Here is a 19491-nt window from a genome sequence, read left to right on the forward strand (position 1 = left end):
TTGAGTCCGAGTGGCTTTCACATTCACCCGAACCGCACCACAGTTCCAGTGCAACCGAACTCAGGTAGTCTTGGGTTCAGTACCCCGGTGCGCTCAGGGGTCCGAATGACAGCTTTCACATCACAAACCGTGTCCCGTTTTGAACTAAACTGCCAGTGGGAAAGCACCCTTTGACGCACTGCTCACTCCACGTCCACAGCACACGATACTAGTATTGGAATGCCTTTCAGCTTCAAAACAATAAATATTTCGTGCCACTCAGAGTTAGCATACCTTCTACAGAGGTCCACACTGCCTGCGCTCACTCGTTCTTGTGTGTGATGTCCAATTTTAAGTACTTCAGCGTGTTGTTTTTCTTCTTGTCGTTCAGTTTTAAAGAAAGTCGTAAAATTCCTTGGGCAGCCACAGAATTGAAACTACTTGCGTTTCATCCAGCATAATGAACAAATAATACTGTCCATGCCACCACAAAAGACTCTCAGGAGGAAGATAGTCAATCTTTGCAAAAATATAATTTAAAATGCACATAACACAAGACATACAGCAACAGAGGCAATTTCTACCCATGGGTAACTACCTTTTTTTTTTCAACTCAGTTTTTTATTTTAACTTTAATTTATTAAACTATCGTATTTATGTACAAAAAAAAACCGAGCAAGTTGGCGTTGCTCTTTTGGACGGACACAAGCGCTGTGTCTCAAGAGTAGGAGTGCTAATGTGTTGATCCGACTACAAGAGTTTATTGCTTATTTCTGCCAGGAGAGACATCTAGTTAAACACAGGGGTGGATATTTCTCTGACATGGCGCCAGTTCTACGGAGGGCTCTATGCAGTCGAGTGCAAGATCGCTGGGTTTTAGCTGCAGCCTGGAAAGTGGTTCCACGGTTTAAATGCACCAGAAATTTCCCACAGCCATGGGATTGTTGTTTGCCGCTGTCTTTGATGAATGCAGTAGATCTTTCTGCTTTATTGGTTTTGTCACGTAGCACCAATGACAGTCCTCGTCGCCGTAGAGCAGCGACGTTAGAACCATTAGATCGGGTGAAAAGGAAATCAACAGGTTTGGGACTTCTTGTGTTGAATTGATATGGAGTTTCGCTTCTCAGGTGGTCCAATTTGGATGGGTTTAGTTGAATAGTTTCCCTAGTGACCAGTTCACAACCCATTCATGTAGGGAGTTAACAATCAGGGGTTTGAATTAAAAATCAACATCTATTTTTTTTTTTTTATACATCTTAGCTTTCCTTTCGGAAAAAGGGGATTTAGATACTGACAATTATCAGAAAAATCTCTTAGTCAGGGATAAAACCATCTAATAACCCGATTAAATCACAATCACAGATTGTTTCCATCTCATTCATATTCTCAGATACATTCACAAACTTAAAACAGTAAATCAGGCATTCTATAGGGCGGGTGGTGTTCTGGTCACCTGACTTAAAAGTCTCTGATTGGTTGAGGAGGGAAAGGGACTCATTTGAAGGGCTGGGATAGTGTGTGTGTGTGAGTGTGTAAAGGGGAGCTGGTTTTATGAGCTGAAGGCCAGTTTGATGCTGCAGGAGGAGTAGCCCTCGTCGCTGGCAGTGCTCTGTAGACTGCTGTGGTCGTCCAGATCGCTGGTGCTGGCGGTGCTGATGCTGTCCAGCTCTCCATTAGAGAACTCTGTGCTCTCCACGTCCACCTCCATCTCTTCTGTGCACACAGAGAGAGAGAGAGAGAGAGAGAGAGAGAGAGAGAGAGAGAGAGAGAGAGAGAGAGAGAGAGAGAGAGAGAGAGAGAGAGAGAGAGAGAGAGAGAGAGAGAGAGAGAGAGAGAGAGAGAGAGAGAGAGAGAGAGAGTGTCAGACAACAGTTTCATTGCATCAGATGTCACAGATAGATAGATAGATAGATAGATAGATAGATAGATAGATAGATAGATAGATAGATAGATAGATAGATAGATAGATTTAACGAACGACAGACAGACAGACAGACAGACAGACAGACAGACAGACAGATAGATAGATAGATAGATAGATAGATAGATAGATAGATAGATAGATAGATAGATAGATAGATAGATAGATAGATAGATAGATAGATAGATAGATAGATAGATAGATAGATAGATAGATAGATAGATAGATAGATAGATAGATAGATAGATAGATAGTAAACATGGAGCTGGTACCCTGGTCTGAGTCGGAGCGGTCGGATCTCTCGGAGCAGAGGGTAGAGCCCACGCTGTCAGTGCGTACCCTCTCGCCCTCCAGCACCCCGCCACCGCCCCGCAGCAGGTCCAGGCGCCTCTGGAGGTGCCGCTGCTCTCGCTCCAAATTATCCAACTGGTACGCCGACTTGCGCTCCGCTTCCTCCAGTTTCTGGGGAAAGACAAAGAACGGTGACTCACGGATAATTACTGAAAAACCCTAACGACTCTTACAAAAGAAGTCACGCTGTAATCAATGATGATTACAGCTAATGCATAAGTAAAGACACATTCGGCACTACGAGACCTTTAATTTAGTTTTTCCCTTTTCCTCACTGGATTGGGAAATGTTGCCAGCCAGATTCAAACCTGTGTTGACCTCAATAGCACTAACCACTAGTTACTACAGTTTTAGATAACTTTATCAACACCATGCTACATAAAACAGCAGGAAGGGATGGGATTATTAAAAGAGGTGTGTGTTTGTCAAGCTCATGTGACTGATGGATTTGTTTACTACAGTTCTGAACCCAGTTTCGGATCAATAATGCCTCCACACATGACCCCTGTGACCTTATAATACATTACCCTAGAACAATACAGCATGACCCCCAGCTAAAACCGCAAACACACACACACACACGTGCGCGCACACACATGACTGGTCGGGACAGCTTAACCGGTTATGAAGGGGAAAACCAGTAATACCTCAAAATAAAAACCAAACTGAAAATAAAAGGGTTATGATCATCACATACATATTTCCAACAATAGAAAGTATCTGTCTGTACCGCTTGACATGTGTTTTACAATAAAGCTCTTAAGGGATAGAAACCAAATCGTCCCATTAAGGGACGTGGCTCTATTCGCAGGAAGCAGCGTGTTCATTTTAAGGTGTAGTGGCTGTTTCAATGTGTGGATGTTAATAATGTGAGTATCTTAGGTGAGGTGATCTTGTACATTTTGGCTAGTGGTTAATGAGATTCAGATCAGATACATATATAAAGCCAATACGTTTGTGATGTAGACTAATAAAACTAGTCATGTGATCCCAACATTTTGGCCTCAATGAGTCAACTTGCATTTGGCTACGCTTAACATTCACAAAGGGGATAGCAATTATTTTTACCACTTTTCCTGGTTTACGGTGGACAGGAAATCACAAGGCGAGAGTAAATGTGGTGAGCCAAATTCGAACTCATTTTTCCCACATGAGCACCATGGGCATGTGGGTAAACAACTGGGCCATAGCTCTTATTTGCTTAATGTAGGAGCAACAGACAATCATGGGAGCTCCTCACAAGTGTGTTTACCTTTATGTGTGATTTGGCCTTGTTGAGGAGTCCCAGAGTGGTGTGACGGCTGCAGTCTGGTCCCAGCGGGATGAGGGTCTTCAATCTCTCCAGGCACAAACGGAGGTGGGCTCGCCTGAAACATGACAAAACAAAGGTCAGCCTCATACACACAAGCACACGCCCTGAAACAATGCAATGAACTTGCTGTGCGTGTGTGGTTCGGTCAAAAGCTTACAAGACAACACCTCATTCTGTACCTTAAACACAAACCACACACACACACACACACACACACACCCACTGACTACTTAAAGATTACATTCCAAGAAATCAAAGTGCATCATTGAGGTTGTAATCATCTCCTTTCTGACATAGAGGTGACCTGCAGTACTCACTCGAAACGCCCAACAGGGATATTATCGCGAACTAAAGTCATAAAAAAATAATTACTTAAAATAAAATAAACATTATATATCTAGTTTAGTCCTGAAACTCTAGAGGGCGCGGGCTGATGGTCCTTTACATGCAATCTGTAAGCAATCTCACGTTGGTTGGCCTCTGCTGATCCTGCAGCCAATGAGATTGCTTGCTCAACATTTATGGATTTATGTCTATTCATGCAGCGCCAGCATATCTTACATATTCACAGCAGCATATCTATTGGCATTAGCAAGTCTATAATTGCTCTGTATCAGCAGCATGGAAGATCTAGTTCGCCCAGACCAAATACATAAACACTGCCATATTCATTAACATGCTATGCCAAAACTATTTTAAGAGTTTCATGATTGAACTGAATATAAAAAACGTATACTTTTCTCATAAGTAACCATTTCTCATTTCCAATTGGAACTAAAAATGGCAACAAAAAAAATTGATAAAAAAAAAATTAAATCAAAATGAACATGAATAAAATCGAATTGAAATAATTAATAAAAAACTACCAATGAATGCAGTGATACATACAATCTTGAAAGAAAAACACAAGCAGACGCTCTGTCTACATTTTACGAGCGCACACGGGCGTGAGTGTGCTTGCGCATGGGTGATCGCTATCTGAGAGTGTGTCTCTAATTGTGTTATTGAGGCTTTTCAACTCTAATTCCGTTTGGATTCCTCCTTATCGGCAATGAAGAAGGCTGCTCTCTTTCTTTCACATATACAGTCTGTCTAGCCTGTGACAATGGCGGTAGATTTATCACAAGCCTTATCGCCGTGTCTGAGCACCACAGAGAGGGCACTGTTATCTGGACAGCAGTCTCTCTCACACACACACACACACACACTTTGCAGACGTTCCTCTGTCTGCCTTCAGTGTGTGTGTGGACATTGATTGATCAACCTGGTGCATTAATAGCTATAGGTGACAGAATGGTATTTTAGGCTGACTTGTAGCTCGCACAAATTACTGCACCAGGCCTCTAGTTCGTCTACATCGATTTTGCCCTACAACCCTATTGGCATGGCAACCACATGTAACCCAAATATCTCTAAAAGACTTCTCACGCTATCCCCCATATCATCTGTCTCCAGACATGACGGGCGTCACATCACACACACAAGCAGTGCTTGCTGGGAAGGTTGTATATACGTGCGTGTTTGCTTTGGTGTGTGTGTGGCATGATAAATGACTTCAATTCAGTCGCCAGACAGAGACCGTGCCAAACAACTATCACTAAGCCCGTCGTCTCGAAGGCAAAACAACATCTTTAAAAGACTCAATTATGACGTCACACATAAAACACTTTGGTTTCTGTGATACTTGAACAGACCCATTGCACAACATAAGAAAACAAAACTGAAACAAAGCAAAAACATGCATGACGTATGTAAAAAGGTCTGTGTTTCTGGTGTGTTTCAGTTACTATGAGTAACTTGTGGTGTGAATTACAGCAATCTATGCACAGCAAAGTTATGTAACATATTGAGTTTATCACATTATCAATTAGCCTAGCAGTTTGCTTCCTACATAGGCAGCTGCCTTCTGCGGGGGCATCCTAAAACTCAAAATAAAGGTTATTTATGTACAGAACCTTTAAAATCCGTGGAAACTTTTTTTTTTTTTTGTGGAAAACGGTTGAAATGTTCTTCACACTAAGAAGAAGAATCACTAAAAAGTTTGTTAGGGAACCAAACATTCTATGGCATTGCTAAGAAAACCCTCTTTTGCAACCTTTATTTTTAAGAGTGAACAGTCATGGAACATGGAAGTAGCTGATTTGTAGCACTACATGAACCGACACAAATAAAAACAGCCCTTTGCAAGGGAGACTGGCTTAAAATTAACTCCATTTTTCTTCTAGTCATTGTCGCAATGCATTCTGCATTCGCATTCTCCACAAAGAACACAATAAAAAAATGACATGATCAATAAGTTATGACAACACGTTTTTGCATTGCTTTAACTCATCGAAATAAGTTAAGAAATGTGATTATAAGTTATAAAAGATTTAAATGTATCATTTAATGTATGTAATTTAAGTTGTACTTAATTTAAGGCACCAACTTTTTTTTTACAGTGAACCATTTTAATTTGACTAAAACGAGTTAACTAGTAGTATTCCTTCAAATGCTGCCTCTGTAGGCAGTTCATTTGGTTTTAAAACCGTAAACGAATGACCCTTGATAATCGTGGGTGTGCAGAATCTGTGCTTCAAAGCTGTAAGCTGAGTCTGTTCTTCTGGCTCTGGTGGTAAATATGCTGAATTTTAAACTCCTCTGCATTAGTCATATACAGAACTCACTACAACTCACAAGTTTAATAATAACTCATATCAAACGTGCCCCTTACGGTTGAGCATGTTCAGACTTGTTCTCTCTTACACCCGGAGCAAGAATTGTATTATCCAAAACATCTTCACATGCCCTTTAAATGACTCATAAAAAATAAACACACAGGCTCATAGTCACGTTTGTCACGATCGTGAAATGTTGGTTGCATCTAATTCTACAAACAATTGTAACCTATATCTTAATTTATTCATTAATCAAATTTAATTTTGAAATACAGCACAGTGTAAAATAACATGAATGTTAGACACATATGGATGGACAATGTGAATACGGGCAACGGTAAGGCTGTGAAACAACGCCTGGTCCTCTGGTGTGGTGGGGGAATTTATTAGGGGGTGAAAAGAAACGCACGCTCGTCCTAGATTCTGCTTGGTCTATTGGTAAATAATGCATGGTGTTTGCATAATGTCATGGGCTTGACATGTTAATAACTAAAGTCAAGGTCAAAAAGGGGACATGATTCTGACACATCCACAAATTAATCTGCATGATCAAGAACACAAAATTACATGCATATTTTCCCCTCTCAATCAGCATGGCTACTTGCCAACTATACATATTTGTGTATATACATAGCTTGCTTCATCAACAGCAGGAAATCTCACATTTCCCACACAGAATCAGCACGTCTGTCTGTGCAGCAAACATAAATCTGCACTGATGAGAAATGCAAGAGGTTCCCTAGAGCAATGCATGCACTCTACAAAAGGCAAGGTTTTTCCAACAGATTCCCCTTTGATAGTATGTTTTTATCTAATGCCTCACATGATGCCTTTGGAGCGTTAGGTCACATGGCTGGGTTATTGCACAGATTATAGAGCGAGAACGGGCTCTGGGTTCTCAAGCCCTAGTTCGGATCTGATCAATACAGTGGGACTGACAGCTTCATCTGGGTTACCAGCTTGTTTAAGCCTTGTTTTATTTAAAGATCTGGCCTCATGCTTTTATTATGATGTCACAACGAGTGAGCGTGAAGACGTATCCCCATCATATCAGTAACAGTCCCGAGCTCTCGAACAGCTCTCAGATTAAACGAGCGCGGTATCCTCCCCCACCACGCAAACACACACAGATGGGAGGCCATTATTGCTGCTAGTCTTCGGTTCGCGTGTAATCTGCCCGAAAACTGGACGAAAAGCATGACATTAAAGAGATACCAACTTAAAAGCAACATACACTCATGCTGGGAATAAAAGCAACCTACAAATGTGGGTAGAAAGCAAGGGAGGGAGGGAGAGATGGTTACAGATGTAAAGTTAGAAGGTGGGGGTAGTCAGGATGGAGAGAATGAAAAGAGATGAATAAAGAGGTGGGAGGAAGAGAGAGAGATGGTGGTTGATATACAGTACCGACAGACACTGTGACAGCACTCTATGTAAACATGCTCGCAAACAAAGCAGCCTTTGAGCCATGAACCAATGGCAGCTTACTGTAGTACGACACACAAAGGGGGGTGGATGTGCAAAATTTACATATTTTCAAAATCAACTAGTGGGTGGGATTGCCTAAAAAGCTAGTAGACTGACTAGTAGTCAACATCAACAGAGCGCAACGTCATGGAATTGACTGCAAGGGTTTCAAGAAGGCTTTTTACAAGTTGGACTATTTACGCAATTCTCGTGGTGGGATGCTCAAAAAAAACCTGTATGAGATGAACTGCAATTGCCAAAGTCAATCTTCTGAATGTGTAAGGTTGCAGCAAAGTTACTTTAAAGAAGATTCATTTAAAGACACAACTTATTCTATTAACAGTCTAACAAACTAAAGCAAAGCATGCTAATTATAGAGCTATCGCTAAAAATATCAAAACTAAAAACAAACAAATGAAATGCGTGAATAGACTTGTCACTTCCAATCGTCTAGTCGGTTGTTGGGCAACTAGTTGAACATTGGGACCTATCCCTAGTAGGGGGAGACAGAATGACAATTGGGCCGAGGATATACCTGTGTTGCACCCCTGATTTAACACATGTACATTAATGGACTGCTGGCAGAGGGATGGCTAAAGATCATAGGGAAATAAAGAAGCACATATAAACTCAGAGAGTAACAGCTGTGGAGGAGCAGGGCCTGCTCTGGCCCATCAGTAACACTTGGATTAGTTCACACGTGCTAAGCTGTAATCTGCTTCACACAGCCCAGACCAGCAGACCCCACTGACATGCCCACAGAGTTTATGCGTGTAGTCATGTGATCGCTGCCCCCATCCCTAAAGCTCCTGCAGATGGCCATGTGCATGAAAAACACAGATTCTCTATTATACGGCTCTCTATTACACGTATTTCAATAGGCCAGAGCGTTGTGCACACTTTGGGTAATCTAATAAAATGTGAGCTGATCCCAAAAACAAACGGGACAAAATCAGAAAACAGAAATGTCACCAGATGTTTGAATGACACCACTCTCTCGCTCCCTCTCAGAAAATCCACTCAATCCACTTTACTTCCCCGGAAGGATGCCTAATCCAAACACAAAAAATAAACACAGCGGTGGTGGAAGGGCAAACAGCCATAGGACTCTTCCGTAATCAGATCAAAGACCATGACACACAAAGAAAGGGTGCAGATCAATGTGGCTGGTTATGATTGGATGACCTTCAAGGGCTCCAACCAATTGGATGGGTGGATAGTGTGGCTTTGTCCAGCTTGCCATGGTGACTCCATAGGCCAAAGCAGAACTCAATATAGGACAATCTGTGGCAGGCCCCAGGGCAAAAACCACCATATACATAGAGTAGGACACATACCCCCAATATTTCAACAAGTAGTTTGCCCAATAATGGGTTTTTCATTCACCAGTCGTTAAGCAATTACAATTGGTCCCTGCCCCTATCTTGAGTGTTAGGTTTCAACCTTGAGGCCTGCAAACGGTCATACTTTGACACAATGTCGAAACTAATCATACAAACTTCATTATCAGGTTTTAAGGGTGTTGCTGATCCAACTGATTATGCCACTCAGGAATGTTTCTAGATTTCAGCCTGTAATTCAAGAATTTGGTTGTATTAGTAAGGAGGAGTCTAAAAATGTTAGGTGTATTTTTATAGCAAAGTTCACAGTGCCATCAAGGATCTGTTCGTGTTGTTTCTGCAACATTACCCACTAGTAGCCATGCATGCTGTATTTGCGTGTTTATGCAATGAAACACTGTGTTCTTTTACAGAACACAGTAAATGTGGGGCAAGGCAGAGCAAACCCTCCGAATCTCAAATGTCCTCTGCTATACCCTTCCGACAGAACTTGAAGACTGCCACAGGGTGTGTGGCCTTCCTGACTCACCCAAAACACCCAGAGCTTTGTCAACCTTCCATAGCATGAGTGTGTGTCTACGTGTGCGTTGCGAACATGCCCTGGCACGTGTGCGAGTATGCATTGCTTTACTTGACCAAAGATCACACTTCCTAAGCTGCTTTTGCTGGCCAAGAAAAGCTTACAAGGCATCAGGTCAGCGAGAACAGCCAGTTCTGGCTTCCCTTCCAGAGGTTTTCCGGAATTCCCAGGGGAAGCGGAATGTCCTGACGCCATCTTCCTTAGAACACCGGAAGGAAAACACGTAAGGTCGTCGACAGCATGTTCTTGAGGAGAACACCTTGGCTACGGATGACGTCCTGTCTTCTACACGCACTTTATTCCTCATAATTCTCATTGTGGGTGGAAGAGAGTTGTAGCCAATCAGCCCGGGCTCCTCTACGCTCTGAAAAGATCTTTTCTTAGGGCCGTTGGTCTATTTTCAGTAAGCCAGCTTGGCAGCTTTATTCCTGAGCCTTTGCATTCTGACTGTCAAACACACCACGGCCCACACAACCACGACAACATGCTTAACACACAGCCAAACACCCTCACTTGCATGTACCCAATAATTAACAACCACATAACACCTATAATAGGAAATGAAATCAGTGATTCGACATCTTTCTCAGCACATAATACATTCTGACATCCGAACTCTGCAACCTAACCCAAGTTCAGGAAGTTGAGGCTCACCACGCTTGTTCAAAGGCATCATAAGATCAAAAGGCGGCATGCTTATATGAACACATATGTTATCTGTATATGTGTCGCGGGTTGCGAGAAGCCGGAATGCGGTTACAAGGCTTTCATGTCCTTCCTCTTCCTTTCTGACATACAAAAACAATGTGAGCTATCTTACATGTTCATCAAACAGAAAGTGTAGGCTATGTGATGCCCGACACGAAATGGCAACCGCTTGCCACTCGAGACTGCAGTAAAGCTTTGGCAAGCAGGAAACTGCCGCCTTGTGCTTCCGTATGACTATAAGTATTGTGGTCACAAGCTAGAAGGGATATTAGGTATATTTAGTCAAATAAAAATGATGGGTGTCCAGTCTTTGAGAACTTTAATAGACAGAATGGTAATGTGGAGTCAGGGGAAATATGGTTTAGTGTTGGGTGGGGCTGCTGACATCGTCATGATGGGTTGTGTAATATTTCTTTGTGCTGACACTAAAGGCTGTCCGACAAGCCCTGGCATCTTTATCTGCCCCAAACCCATACAACCCCGTGTCGGCGCAGTGACAACCCTTCTCATGTGTAGACATTATCTGAGAAACACAGCTGGTCTGGGAGGAGATGAGGCTATTTTCAAGCACTCATAAGTATGGTGTATTCAAAACTATTTGAACTAAAACTGTGTTTTGGTCCACCAGCAGCCTTTGATCACTTTGCCCAACAAGTTTTCTGTTTCACCCTTGTCCCAACCAAAATGGCTGGCAAGCAAATAAACGTGACACTCCTGGAGTAGGCTGTGCTTAAGGCAAGTTCATAGATCTCCAGGTTTTCAGATAGAGGGTCACAAAGGAGTTGCTGCTGCTGCTGCTGCTCGTCTAGACAAGAGTTATTTTGAGTCTTTAAAGTGGAGCCTCAGTATTCGCGTGCAGTGCCTAAACAGCAGGCCCCGCACTGCCGCCGTCTAACGCCTATCAGATAAGAACTCGGGAGACTAAAACATACAGTTGTCTGTAAACGCTCACGCCACACATGGGTGGTGATTTCAAAGAAAACTCCACCCATAGGTATGGGTCATTTCAAAGAAATAACACTTGTATTCTCTTGATAATGTACACCTTCCGTAATAACTAGCTTCCTTTTGTGCATTTTCTTCCTTTTATGCAACTCTCATTGTGAACGAAAGGACATAGTGTTTCTGTCGTCTCCCTGCACTCTGGCTAGTAATCTGAAACTGTGGCTGCAGTAGTTGTTTAGGGCCGAGGGGCGGGCGAGCCATGAGGAGAGGGAATGCCCTTAGATTAGAAGAATTGGGTCACCACTTACTTTCACTTTTAGTTAGCCTACCTGTTGCTGCAGGGACAAGCGAGGACAACTGTAGGACTATTCTTCAGCTTCCTGTTAGCCTTATGTAATGCTATTATTTAATATTTTAAGAGTAGCTTCCATACTTGAAGTGACTGCGATATTTCACTGTATCAATTTCCTTACAATCAAGAATCAATTCAATTCACATTTTTTTGTATAGCGCTTTTCACAGTACATATTTCAAAGCAGTTTTGCAGAAAATGCAAGTGTCTACATTACAATTTAGAGTGATCACCAGAATCACAATTTTTAATTACACTTTCCCATTAATATTTTTGGGAAAGACCACTATTATATAACTTGTAAGTATTTTTACAGTGTTGCAGTCTTTTCCTGGTATGACAAACCTGGAATGTACGCAGTTTCCTCACATTGTTTTTACTGACACCCTGTGCTCCTCAATTATGCAAAGCACTCAAACCACAAACGCCCAATTTAGACTGCAAATAAAAGATTGCAATACATACTGTTTTCAATCACAAAATAGCCTACTAAACTTTGACAAAAACTGAAAACTTATGCATTTTGGCAGTTCATTTACACGACAACAGCGTTTTGGGGGCCTGAAAACGCAAGCTTTTGAAAACGGGTTTTCAAAGTGCAAGCTTTTGAAAACGATATACGGCCGTCAAAAAAGCAAATTTGTACAAAAGGGTGACGTCATGTGCATTACGTGTTCAGACTATAGACGTGAAATGTTTCTTTACAAAGTGACATCGCCAACTACTGGCTTGGCATGCATAGCACAGCGTTTTAAGTCGTTTTCGCAGATCCTTGTGAACGGGGATCGTTTTAACAACGTTTTCGTCTGTATGTGAAAAAAGCAAAGGAAAAACGTTTCCGTTTTTAGTACATCGTGTAGACGTACCCTAAGAATCTAAAGCAGGGGTGTCAAACCCAGTTCCTGGACAGCCACAGCCCTGCAGAGTTTAGCTTCAACCCTCATTAAATGCACCTGAGCCAGCTAATTAAGTCCTTCAGGCTTATTTGAAACCTACGGGTTTGTGTGTCGGCGTAAAACTCTGTAGGACTGTGGCCCTCCAGGAGCTGAGCTAGACCTCTGATCTAAAGCAAATGTTCTCATATTGGGGCTCAAATATTGAAATGATATTGTATTCTCACCTTTTTTTCTAATGATTTTGACCTATTGTGGTCAATTATTGCACAAGTTTGAGTCGTGGTGCTCGTGAGGCTAATGCAAGTTTAAGTCTGGCTTGTGATATTCTCAATCATTGCCACGTCAGACGCCGACCAACGGCAACAATCACCAGATTACAGTGAGTCACTTCTCAGACTTTCCAAAACCCAACAAACCCAGACTGAACATGTTCAATCAGTGTAAACAAGCGCAGTGCAATGACGACAGGGTTAACGCACTGATTTCACAAAACCTAATGAACGTATCTGTTGACGTCTGTCGGTGCAATGTCAATTAGCCTTAAAATGAAAAGAAAAAAAATTGAAAACGTAAAAATCGTACTTACCGATTTTTCTCCAGCTCATTGTGTGTGGACCTATAACACAAAACAGAAGCATTAAATGAGCAAACTTCAACTTGTTTGTGTGTCTGAAGTATTAAGTGCACTAAAGGTTTTTTATCTTAACCCTCATCATAAACACAAGCTTATTTCTCGAGCACTTGGCTCTCGAATTAAACGTCAGCTCTCATCGTGAGATCAGAGAACGTGCGAGAGGAAAAAAAGCTTGGCCGCTCCGCTCGTAAAGAACAAGGCTATGCGTCATTAAAGATTCCAATGGATTTACTAATTAATCTTTATTGGAGGGTTGAACCAGCTCCCCCATCACAACCAATCCAGTGGCTTCAGAGGGAATTATAAAGGCTCCTCTAGATGACCCACATGTCACTGCAACTCTTTGTTTGCAGCGAAAAGACAGAGAAATTAAGTGTGCAGAGCAGAGAAAGCGCGCACAATGACCAGCCTATGTATGTGAGCACGTGAGAGAGCTCTCCTCCTCGTACAAAGAGTGAGTGCCAGTGGACGCTCTCTCTCTCGCCCTCTCTGAGAGCACGAGTCAGTGTTATGTTAATAATGTAAAGTGAATCAGCCGTCCCCCTAAGAGGCTCTTTGTGTGGCAACACGCTGAAAGCTTTTCCAAAGCACTAAATGGCCGGACAAACTGGTGCATGGCAATGCCGTTGCAGGAGCTGCAAGACGTGGCTGCAGCGAAGGCCTACTTCTCCGTGGGTCATGTGACCACTTCCTTTTATTGGCGACTAATAATACCAAGAGCTTGTTTTCTGGCATCCTGCAGCTGACCTTATGGTGTCGCCGCTTCACACGGGAGGATGCTTGTGTGCTCAGTGGGGAGGAGGAATGGAGCGAGGGAGGAAAAGACTTATTAACAGTATGGCTGTGTTTTCACAGCTCTTGATTTTGTGTGATAAGAAAAGTCTGTAAAAACATAGTCAAATATGCTGTGTAAATATGAGGGGTTTTTTTTTTTTTTGGATGTGTTTGAATAACGCACCGCATTGCGCTCTGTAAACTTAACGGATAATTGTTTTCTTACAGTACTAGTGTATTCGTAATTTTGATTCACAGCATAAGCGTGACAATCTTTGTGACAAAATTGTGTGTTGCCCAAGGCAGACAAAACAAACAAAAATGGGGATGCTCCACACGGTTTGTTTTTGACCGTAAAGTCTTTTCCCCACAATCTTTCCACCTGAAGTGGCCTGGATAACTCTCCTCGGGTCAGTCTACCGGATCACCTCCATACATGCGTGCCAGATGATCAGATAGTGTTTCCTTTACATTCCCTTCATCACTGTTCGCTTTGTGTACAGTAACACAGACCTGAGATCAGTCATCAAGATGTGTGATAGACATGAAGTGAAACGAAACAGACGGCACTTACACAACCTTAAACACAATAACACGCACACGGTGTCTCAAAACCTTGTGAGCTGCTCACCTAGATGGCATTTTTGGTCATCACAAAAACCTGGTAAAATGCCCACAGAAACAGATATTCTGAGCATCTCAAAACCTAGTGAGCTACCGACCCAGTTGGCATTTTTGGCCACCACAAAACCTAGTCAGCTGACTGTTTAAAATGCCTGTTTCTGAATTTTCAACTTGTTTTATTGTCATTAAATCGACAATAGCGGAAAATGACTGTTGATCATTTTCCAAAACATGTTTTAAAAGGAGAATAACATGGAAATATAATTTAATAAAGAAAGAATATAACCTTTCAAATGAATTGTGTCTGCTTTATAGTGAACTGCCAAGCCAGCTGGCATTTTTGGCCACCACAAAACCTAGTCGGATGACTACCTAGATGAAATTTGTGGGCATCTCCAAAAAAATGGTCATATACCAAGATAACAGATATTTGACATCATAGCACCATTTTTGTGATTCAACAAAACTGTCTTTTAATAAACAGTTCAAAACGTCTGTTACTGTATAAATGTAAATTTGTTTCCCATTAAATCGACATTTAGCAAAAAATACCTGATGATAATTTTTCAAAACATGTTTTAGAAGGAGAATAACGTGTAAAGATAACTTAAATCCATTATAGTGAACTACCTAGTCATGTTTGATAGATCCTAGTAAGCTGACTACCTAGATTCATTTTGGGCATCTTCAAATCCAGTAAACCATATACTAATATCGTGACTTTTTTGTTGTTGTTATTTGTTTTTGCGTTAGTCGCGTGCACTACTTTCGGGATTCAGCTAAAGTTTCTTTTTCGATTTGTTTCTTTCATTAAATTGACATTTAGGGGGAAAATTAGGCGATCATTTTCCAAAACATGTTTTAGAAGGAGAATAACGTGGAAATATAATTTAATAAAGACGCCTCGGGCTGTTCACCTTGGCAGCCTGCAAACAACAGTTGCTGTAAATAAGAGCCGTGTGTTCAAGGGTCCGGGATAAAATTAAAATACTCTCCTTATAATAGACACATTCAAAAACTGGTTTGGGTGTTTTGGGTTTTTCTTTAAAGGTATATTTAGCGGATATAAGGCAATTACGGGTTTAAATAAACCGAAAACTATAAACTTTCGGTTCAAACAAAACGAAACCCATGACGGCCAAAGGCGAAAACAGGACGTGAGTTTTCGCACGGTCCCTAACCTCAGCGCTGCAGCAAGAGTCCCGTTTGACAATCAGCTGATGACAGCTCCCCTCCCCCAAAACTGTACAACACACATTAATAATAACAATAATAATAACACAGCACGCTTTATAACATATATATGTATACATAAATATAGGAAAGTACATCAGACATAATGCATTTAAAAGTGCATACTGCTTTTAAACGTAACAAAACCGACCCAGAAATTGAGATGCGGTTAAAAAGGTATATAGGAAATACTCAAGAAAGTACAGCAGCAATAATTCAAGCAAGGCCGTATATATCATGCATGCAGTGATATGAATGTCCTGACAGATGTCATAGCAGTGTGAGCTATGCACACGTCTCTCCCTGGCTTTTCTCCAGCAGATTTTATTCTCCTTTCTCGTGGAAGTGGAGAGTCAAATCATGTGCTTACCTGTTGTGGTTGTTGTTGTTGCTGCACTTTTTATTTCGGAATTTCCTTTGTCTCTGGTAGCTGGAGTGCTGAATAGACGGAAAGGTCGAGGCATATCCGTGTTCACACTCTGAAAAAGACACCACAGAAACGAGTCACACCACATCCCAATCGGGTCAAGTCCCTTTAAACAACCCCTCACACTTCAAAACACACGTTGATCCGTATGACACGACAGTTGTCATGCTATAAACGTGATTTATAACCATCAAATATGTACCTCTTTCTCTCCTTTCTATATATTCGGCTGCTTCCAGTAACGTCTGTATATTCAGCACAGCAGTCATCGTTTGAATAAATCTAGGGATGTTTTGTTTTTTTTCCTGATGTGATCACGATGACAGCTGTCGCGTAGCAAAACCAAGCATTGAATAATCCTTCGAATATTCACTTTGTATTCTTGTTTCTATTTGCTGAACCGTCGACTCGAGGTATTTCCTTCACCGTTAACAAGCTGGTTTACCGGAAATTAAAAACAAATTAAACATCCGACGCCTAAATATTAAAGTAGTAAAAGTGCTTTAGGAAAAGAGTCGAGTATAAAGTGTATAAAATTAATAGAAACAGGTACAAAAGAGTCCCCGAGAGCCCAGCCTGCGAAGTCCCTGGTGCTTGCGCTCTTTTCTCCTCCCTCAGTTTGTTTACCTACTGTTTTAACAGCTGAGCGGATAGAGACCTCGGCGCAGGGCATTGTGGGAAGTTGAGTCCTTCACCAAACTGGCCCTTTAACTCGCTAACGACAGTCTGATTTAAAGTCCTGCTAATACACATTAAAAGAATACCCTTGCCTAAAATAGTTAATCTGTCCTTAATATAAGTTCAATAAATAGTATTCCCTATTGGGCACATTTTTACACGAATAACACAGTCTTCCTAATGAATATATAGCATTTTCTAGCAAACAAGAGTAAAACGTACCTATATATATACACATTTTAAATTCATTAATATTAAACTTACTATTGTATTCATTATTTTTCTGAATATGCTGTAACTGAAACCCTACATAGCAGTGCAGTCTAGGCTAATAACACAATAACTCAAATCAATATTTAATGTATCCATTTATTTATTATTATTAATTCCATGGTAGGTAGCCATGTAACAAGCGGGGCAATTTCATCTGCGTTATGCGTGTTACATGGCATAATAACGCTTTAAAAATATATGTTTTAATGCTCTTTTCAAGTTTGGAAACAGCGCACTTCAACTCCCACAAGGCCTCACTTCCAGTCTCGTTTAAGCCAGGCCCAGCAACATATGACATCATAGCCCCGCAGCTCTGTGATTGGCAGAGGCTCTGGTAAGCGTTCGCCAAAGCAACAAGCTCTGACCAATCACATCAGCGCAAAGTGCGCCATGTGGATGTCATGTGAACACACCCCCCTAAGAAACAGGAAGGCAATTTTGAGAACTATTTTGAAGTTAGATATGCTGTCTGCATATACAATTCCAGATTTACCCCATGTGATTCGGGTTCTCTTTAAATCGCAATGACTGTTAATGCAAGTAAATCGGACGATCTATTGGAGCGAGTTGGTGAAAGCATTCTATTGTTCCTAAAGTGCTTTTAAACTTCTCATTATACCATTTTAGTTTATCTTCAGACACGATTAGTCTTATACATTTAAAATGTATGCTAATAATATAAAACGTGGGCTGCGAATATATATTTTTCCAACAATTTTCTATCTGGACAAAGCACAATTTAATGCTCGAACAAAAACAACGTAATATGATCAAATGCCTTTATTTGTACGATGTGCATTTTATGATATTCAGTCTTAATACATACACCAGTAGACGTGCGTGATGGAGTTATAAGGTGCAAAGCGCTGTACCACAGTAGCCTAAGATGTGACGTCAGTGTGTGTATTGTGCCAGCAAATGTTGTTTATTTATTTATTTACTTGTTTATGTTCCTCGAGAGAAAGAGAGAGAGGTGGCAAGCAGCCTGGCATGTCTCACTGCCGAACAATGCCAGACTCTGAACTGGCCCACATGACAGTGCATGCCAGCTTGGGACAGTCAGTATGCGATTTGGGACATTAAGTGCTGCAGAGGGAATTATTCCCCTGTTTTTGTGTCTCTGACGCATGAAATAATACATGAACATATGAAATCTGACATTATACCACTTTGTGCAGATAAAAACAGCTCTGAAATCAACCCAAACAATTTAAGTATCTGCATTGGAGGATTATATGCATTATAAAAATATGTTAAAATATGAAAAGAGCTCCTTTTACATTTTGGAAACTTGATCTTTTAAAAGCATCGTGGCTGTGCATCGTATGTCGGGGTACAATGCACATGTTCCTTGTCTACTTGTTCGATGAACTCGATCCTTTGTTGTCTGAGTCTATTGACAATGAAACAGTTTCTCTGCAATACGCAAATCAGTCAAAAATCACTCATAAGTGCACTATTATTTCACTTACTTCCATCTTTTCTCTCGGTGCTCTCAATGTAACTGGCAGCCTCCAGTAAAACTTGTACATTTTTCAAGAAAGTGTTAATCATGGAAGAGTCTGTGGAGTTGAAAACGTCATTGAAAGGACAAGTAGACATCTCAAAATCTTGCTGATCCAAAGATGTTTCGGACTCCAGAAATAAGTCTTCGGCCTTCACCTCCTCTCTTCGTTGCTCTCTCTCACTTCTCACCATTTTGTTCCCGTGCAGCGAATATGGTTGGAATTGAAACTGTATGAGAGTTATTGTGCTGTGCTGCGCTCTCTGGATCTACAGAATAAATGAGGGGAATGTAATGGATGGGGAGATAAAGCACTTCGGCTTCCCGGGCCCTAGCGCCCGCCGCGTGCTCGGCTGTCACGTCCACACAGCGACCCGACCCCCCGAGCGATGACGTCATCGACGCGGATCCGTGCCTTCGTAGAAATAGTTTCATACAATATGAAAATGAACACTAAGAGAAACATAAACAGTTCATTAACTTTTAAGCAAATAAAACGTTCCTATATGGAACCAAAGGTTGCTCTACATTGAAAACATGCAGTCTCAGAGCACATGTAGGCTACTAGGCTACACACAAAATAAGAAGAACGACGCACATTTAAATTGCAAGATATATGCCGTTTCATCATTGAGGCCATCTCATTTCATAAAAGCAACCATTTTATTTTAGAGTTGGAAAGAAATTGCAGTAATTTAAGCCTCACAAGATATTAGCTATAGTACATTTTATAATAGTTGATTTTCTGAAATCGGGACAGCCTTCAAAATACTCACAATAGCCTCGGACATACTGAGCATTGCTATGCAACAAAAATAACGCTTACGAGTACGGCA

At 41.3% G+C, this 19491-nt stretch overlaps 1 protein-coding gene across 3 annotated transcripts; it reads right to left on the reverse strand.

Annotated features, from left to right (window-relative positions):
- Positions 1–493: 493 nt before the first annotated feature.
- mxi1 (max interactor 1, dimerization protein) lies at positions 494–18968 on the reverse strand. 3 transcript variants are annotated; one of them, XM_056260721.1, is made up of 6 exons: positions 18624–18968; positions 16144–16252; positions 13095–13124; positions 3504–3618; positions 2173–2362; positions 494–1689 (listed from the first exon to the last, which is right to left on the reverse strand). In XM_056260721.1, the coding sequence occupies exons 1-6, from the start codon at positions 18847–18849 to the stop codon at positions 1529–1531; spliced, it is 831 nt and encodes a 276-aa protein (XP_056116696.1). In that variant the 5' UTR covers positions 18850–18968; the 3' UTR covers positions 494–1528. The 3 variants fall into 3 exon arrangements, with proteins under 3 accessions (XP_056116696.1, XP_056116687.1, XP_056116704.1); XM_056260712.1 differs by having other exon boundaries at positions 494–1692; positions 18624–18956; XM_056260729.1 differs by lacking the exon at positions 18624–18968 and adding an exon at positions 16403–16831 and having other exon boundaries at positions 494–1692.
- Between the last annotated feature and the right edge of the window lie 523 nt (positions 18969–19491).

The sequence above is a fragment of the Rhinichthys klamathensis genome, unplaced genomic scaffold, assembly GCF_029890125.1.
Source record: "Rhinichthys klamathensis goyatoka isolate OS25496 unplaced genomic scaffold, OSU_Roscu_1.1 h1tg000009l_1, whole genome shotgun sequence".
Classification (NCBI taxonomy): domain Eukaryota; kingdom Metazoa; phylum Chordata; class Actinopteri; order Cypriniformes; family Leuciscidae; genus Rhinichthys; species Rhinichthys klamathensis.

Excerpts from the sequence above, each read along its gene's own strand:
- mxi1 (XM_056260712.1), bottom strand. The coding sequence starts at position 18,849 with ATGGTGAGAAGTGAGAGAGAGCAACGAAGAGAGGAGGTGAAGGCCGAA. Across the intron at positions 13,125-16,143 it reads AACAACAACAACCACAACAG|GTCCACACACAATGAGCTGG; the intron begins GTAAGCACATGA and ends TTTGTGTTATAG. Across the intron at positions 2,363-3,503 it reads AGGCCAAATCACACATAAAG|AAACTGGAGGAAGCGGAGCG; the intron begins GTAAACACACTT and ends GTCTTTCCCCAG.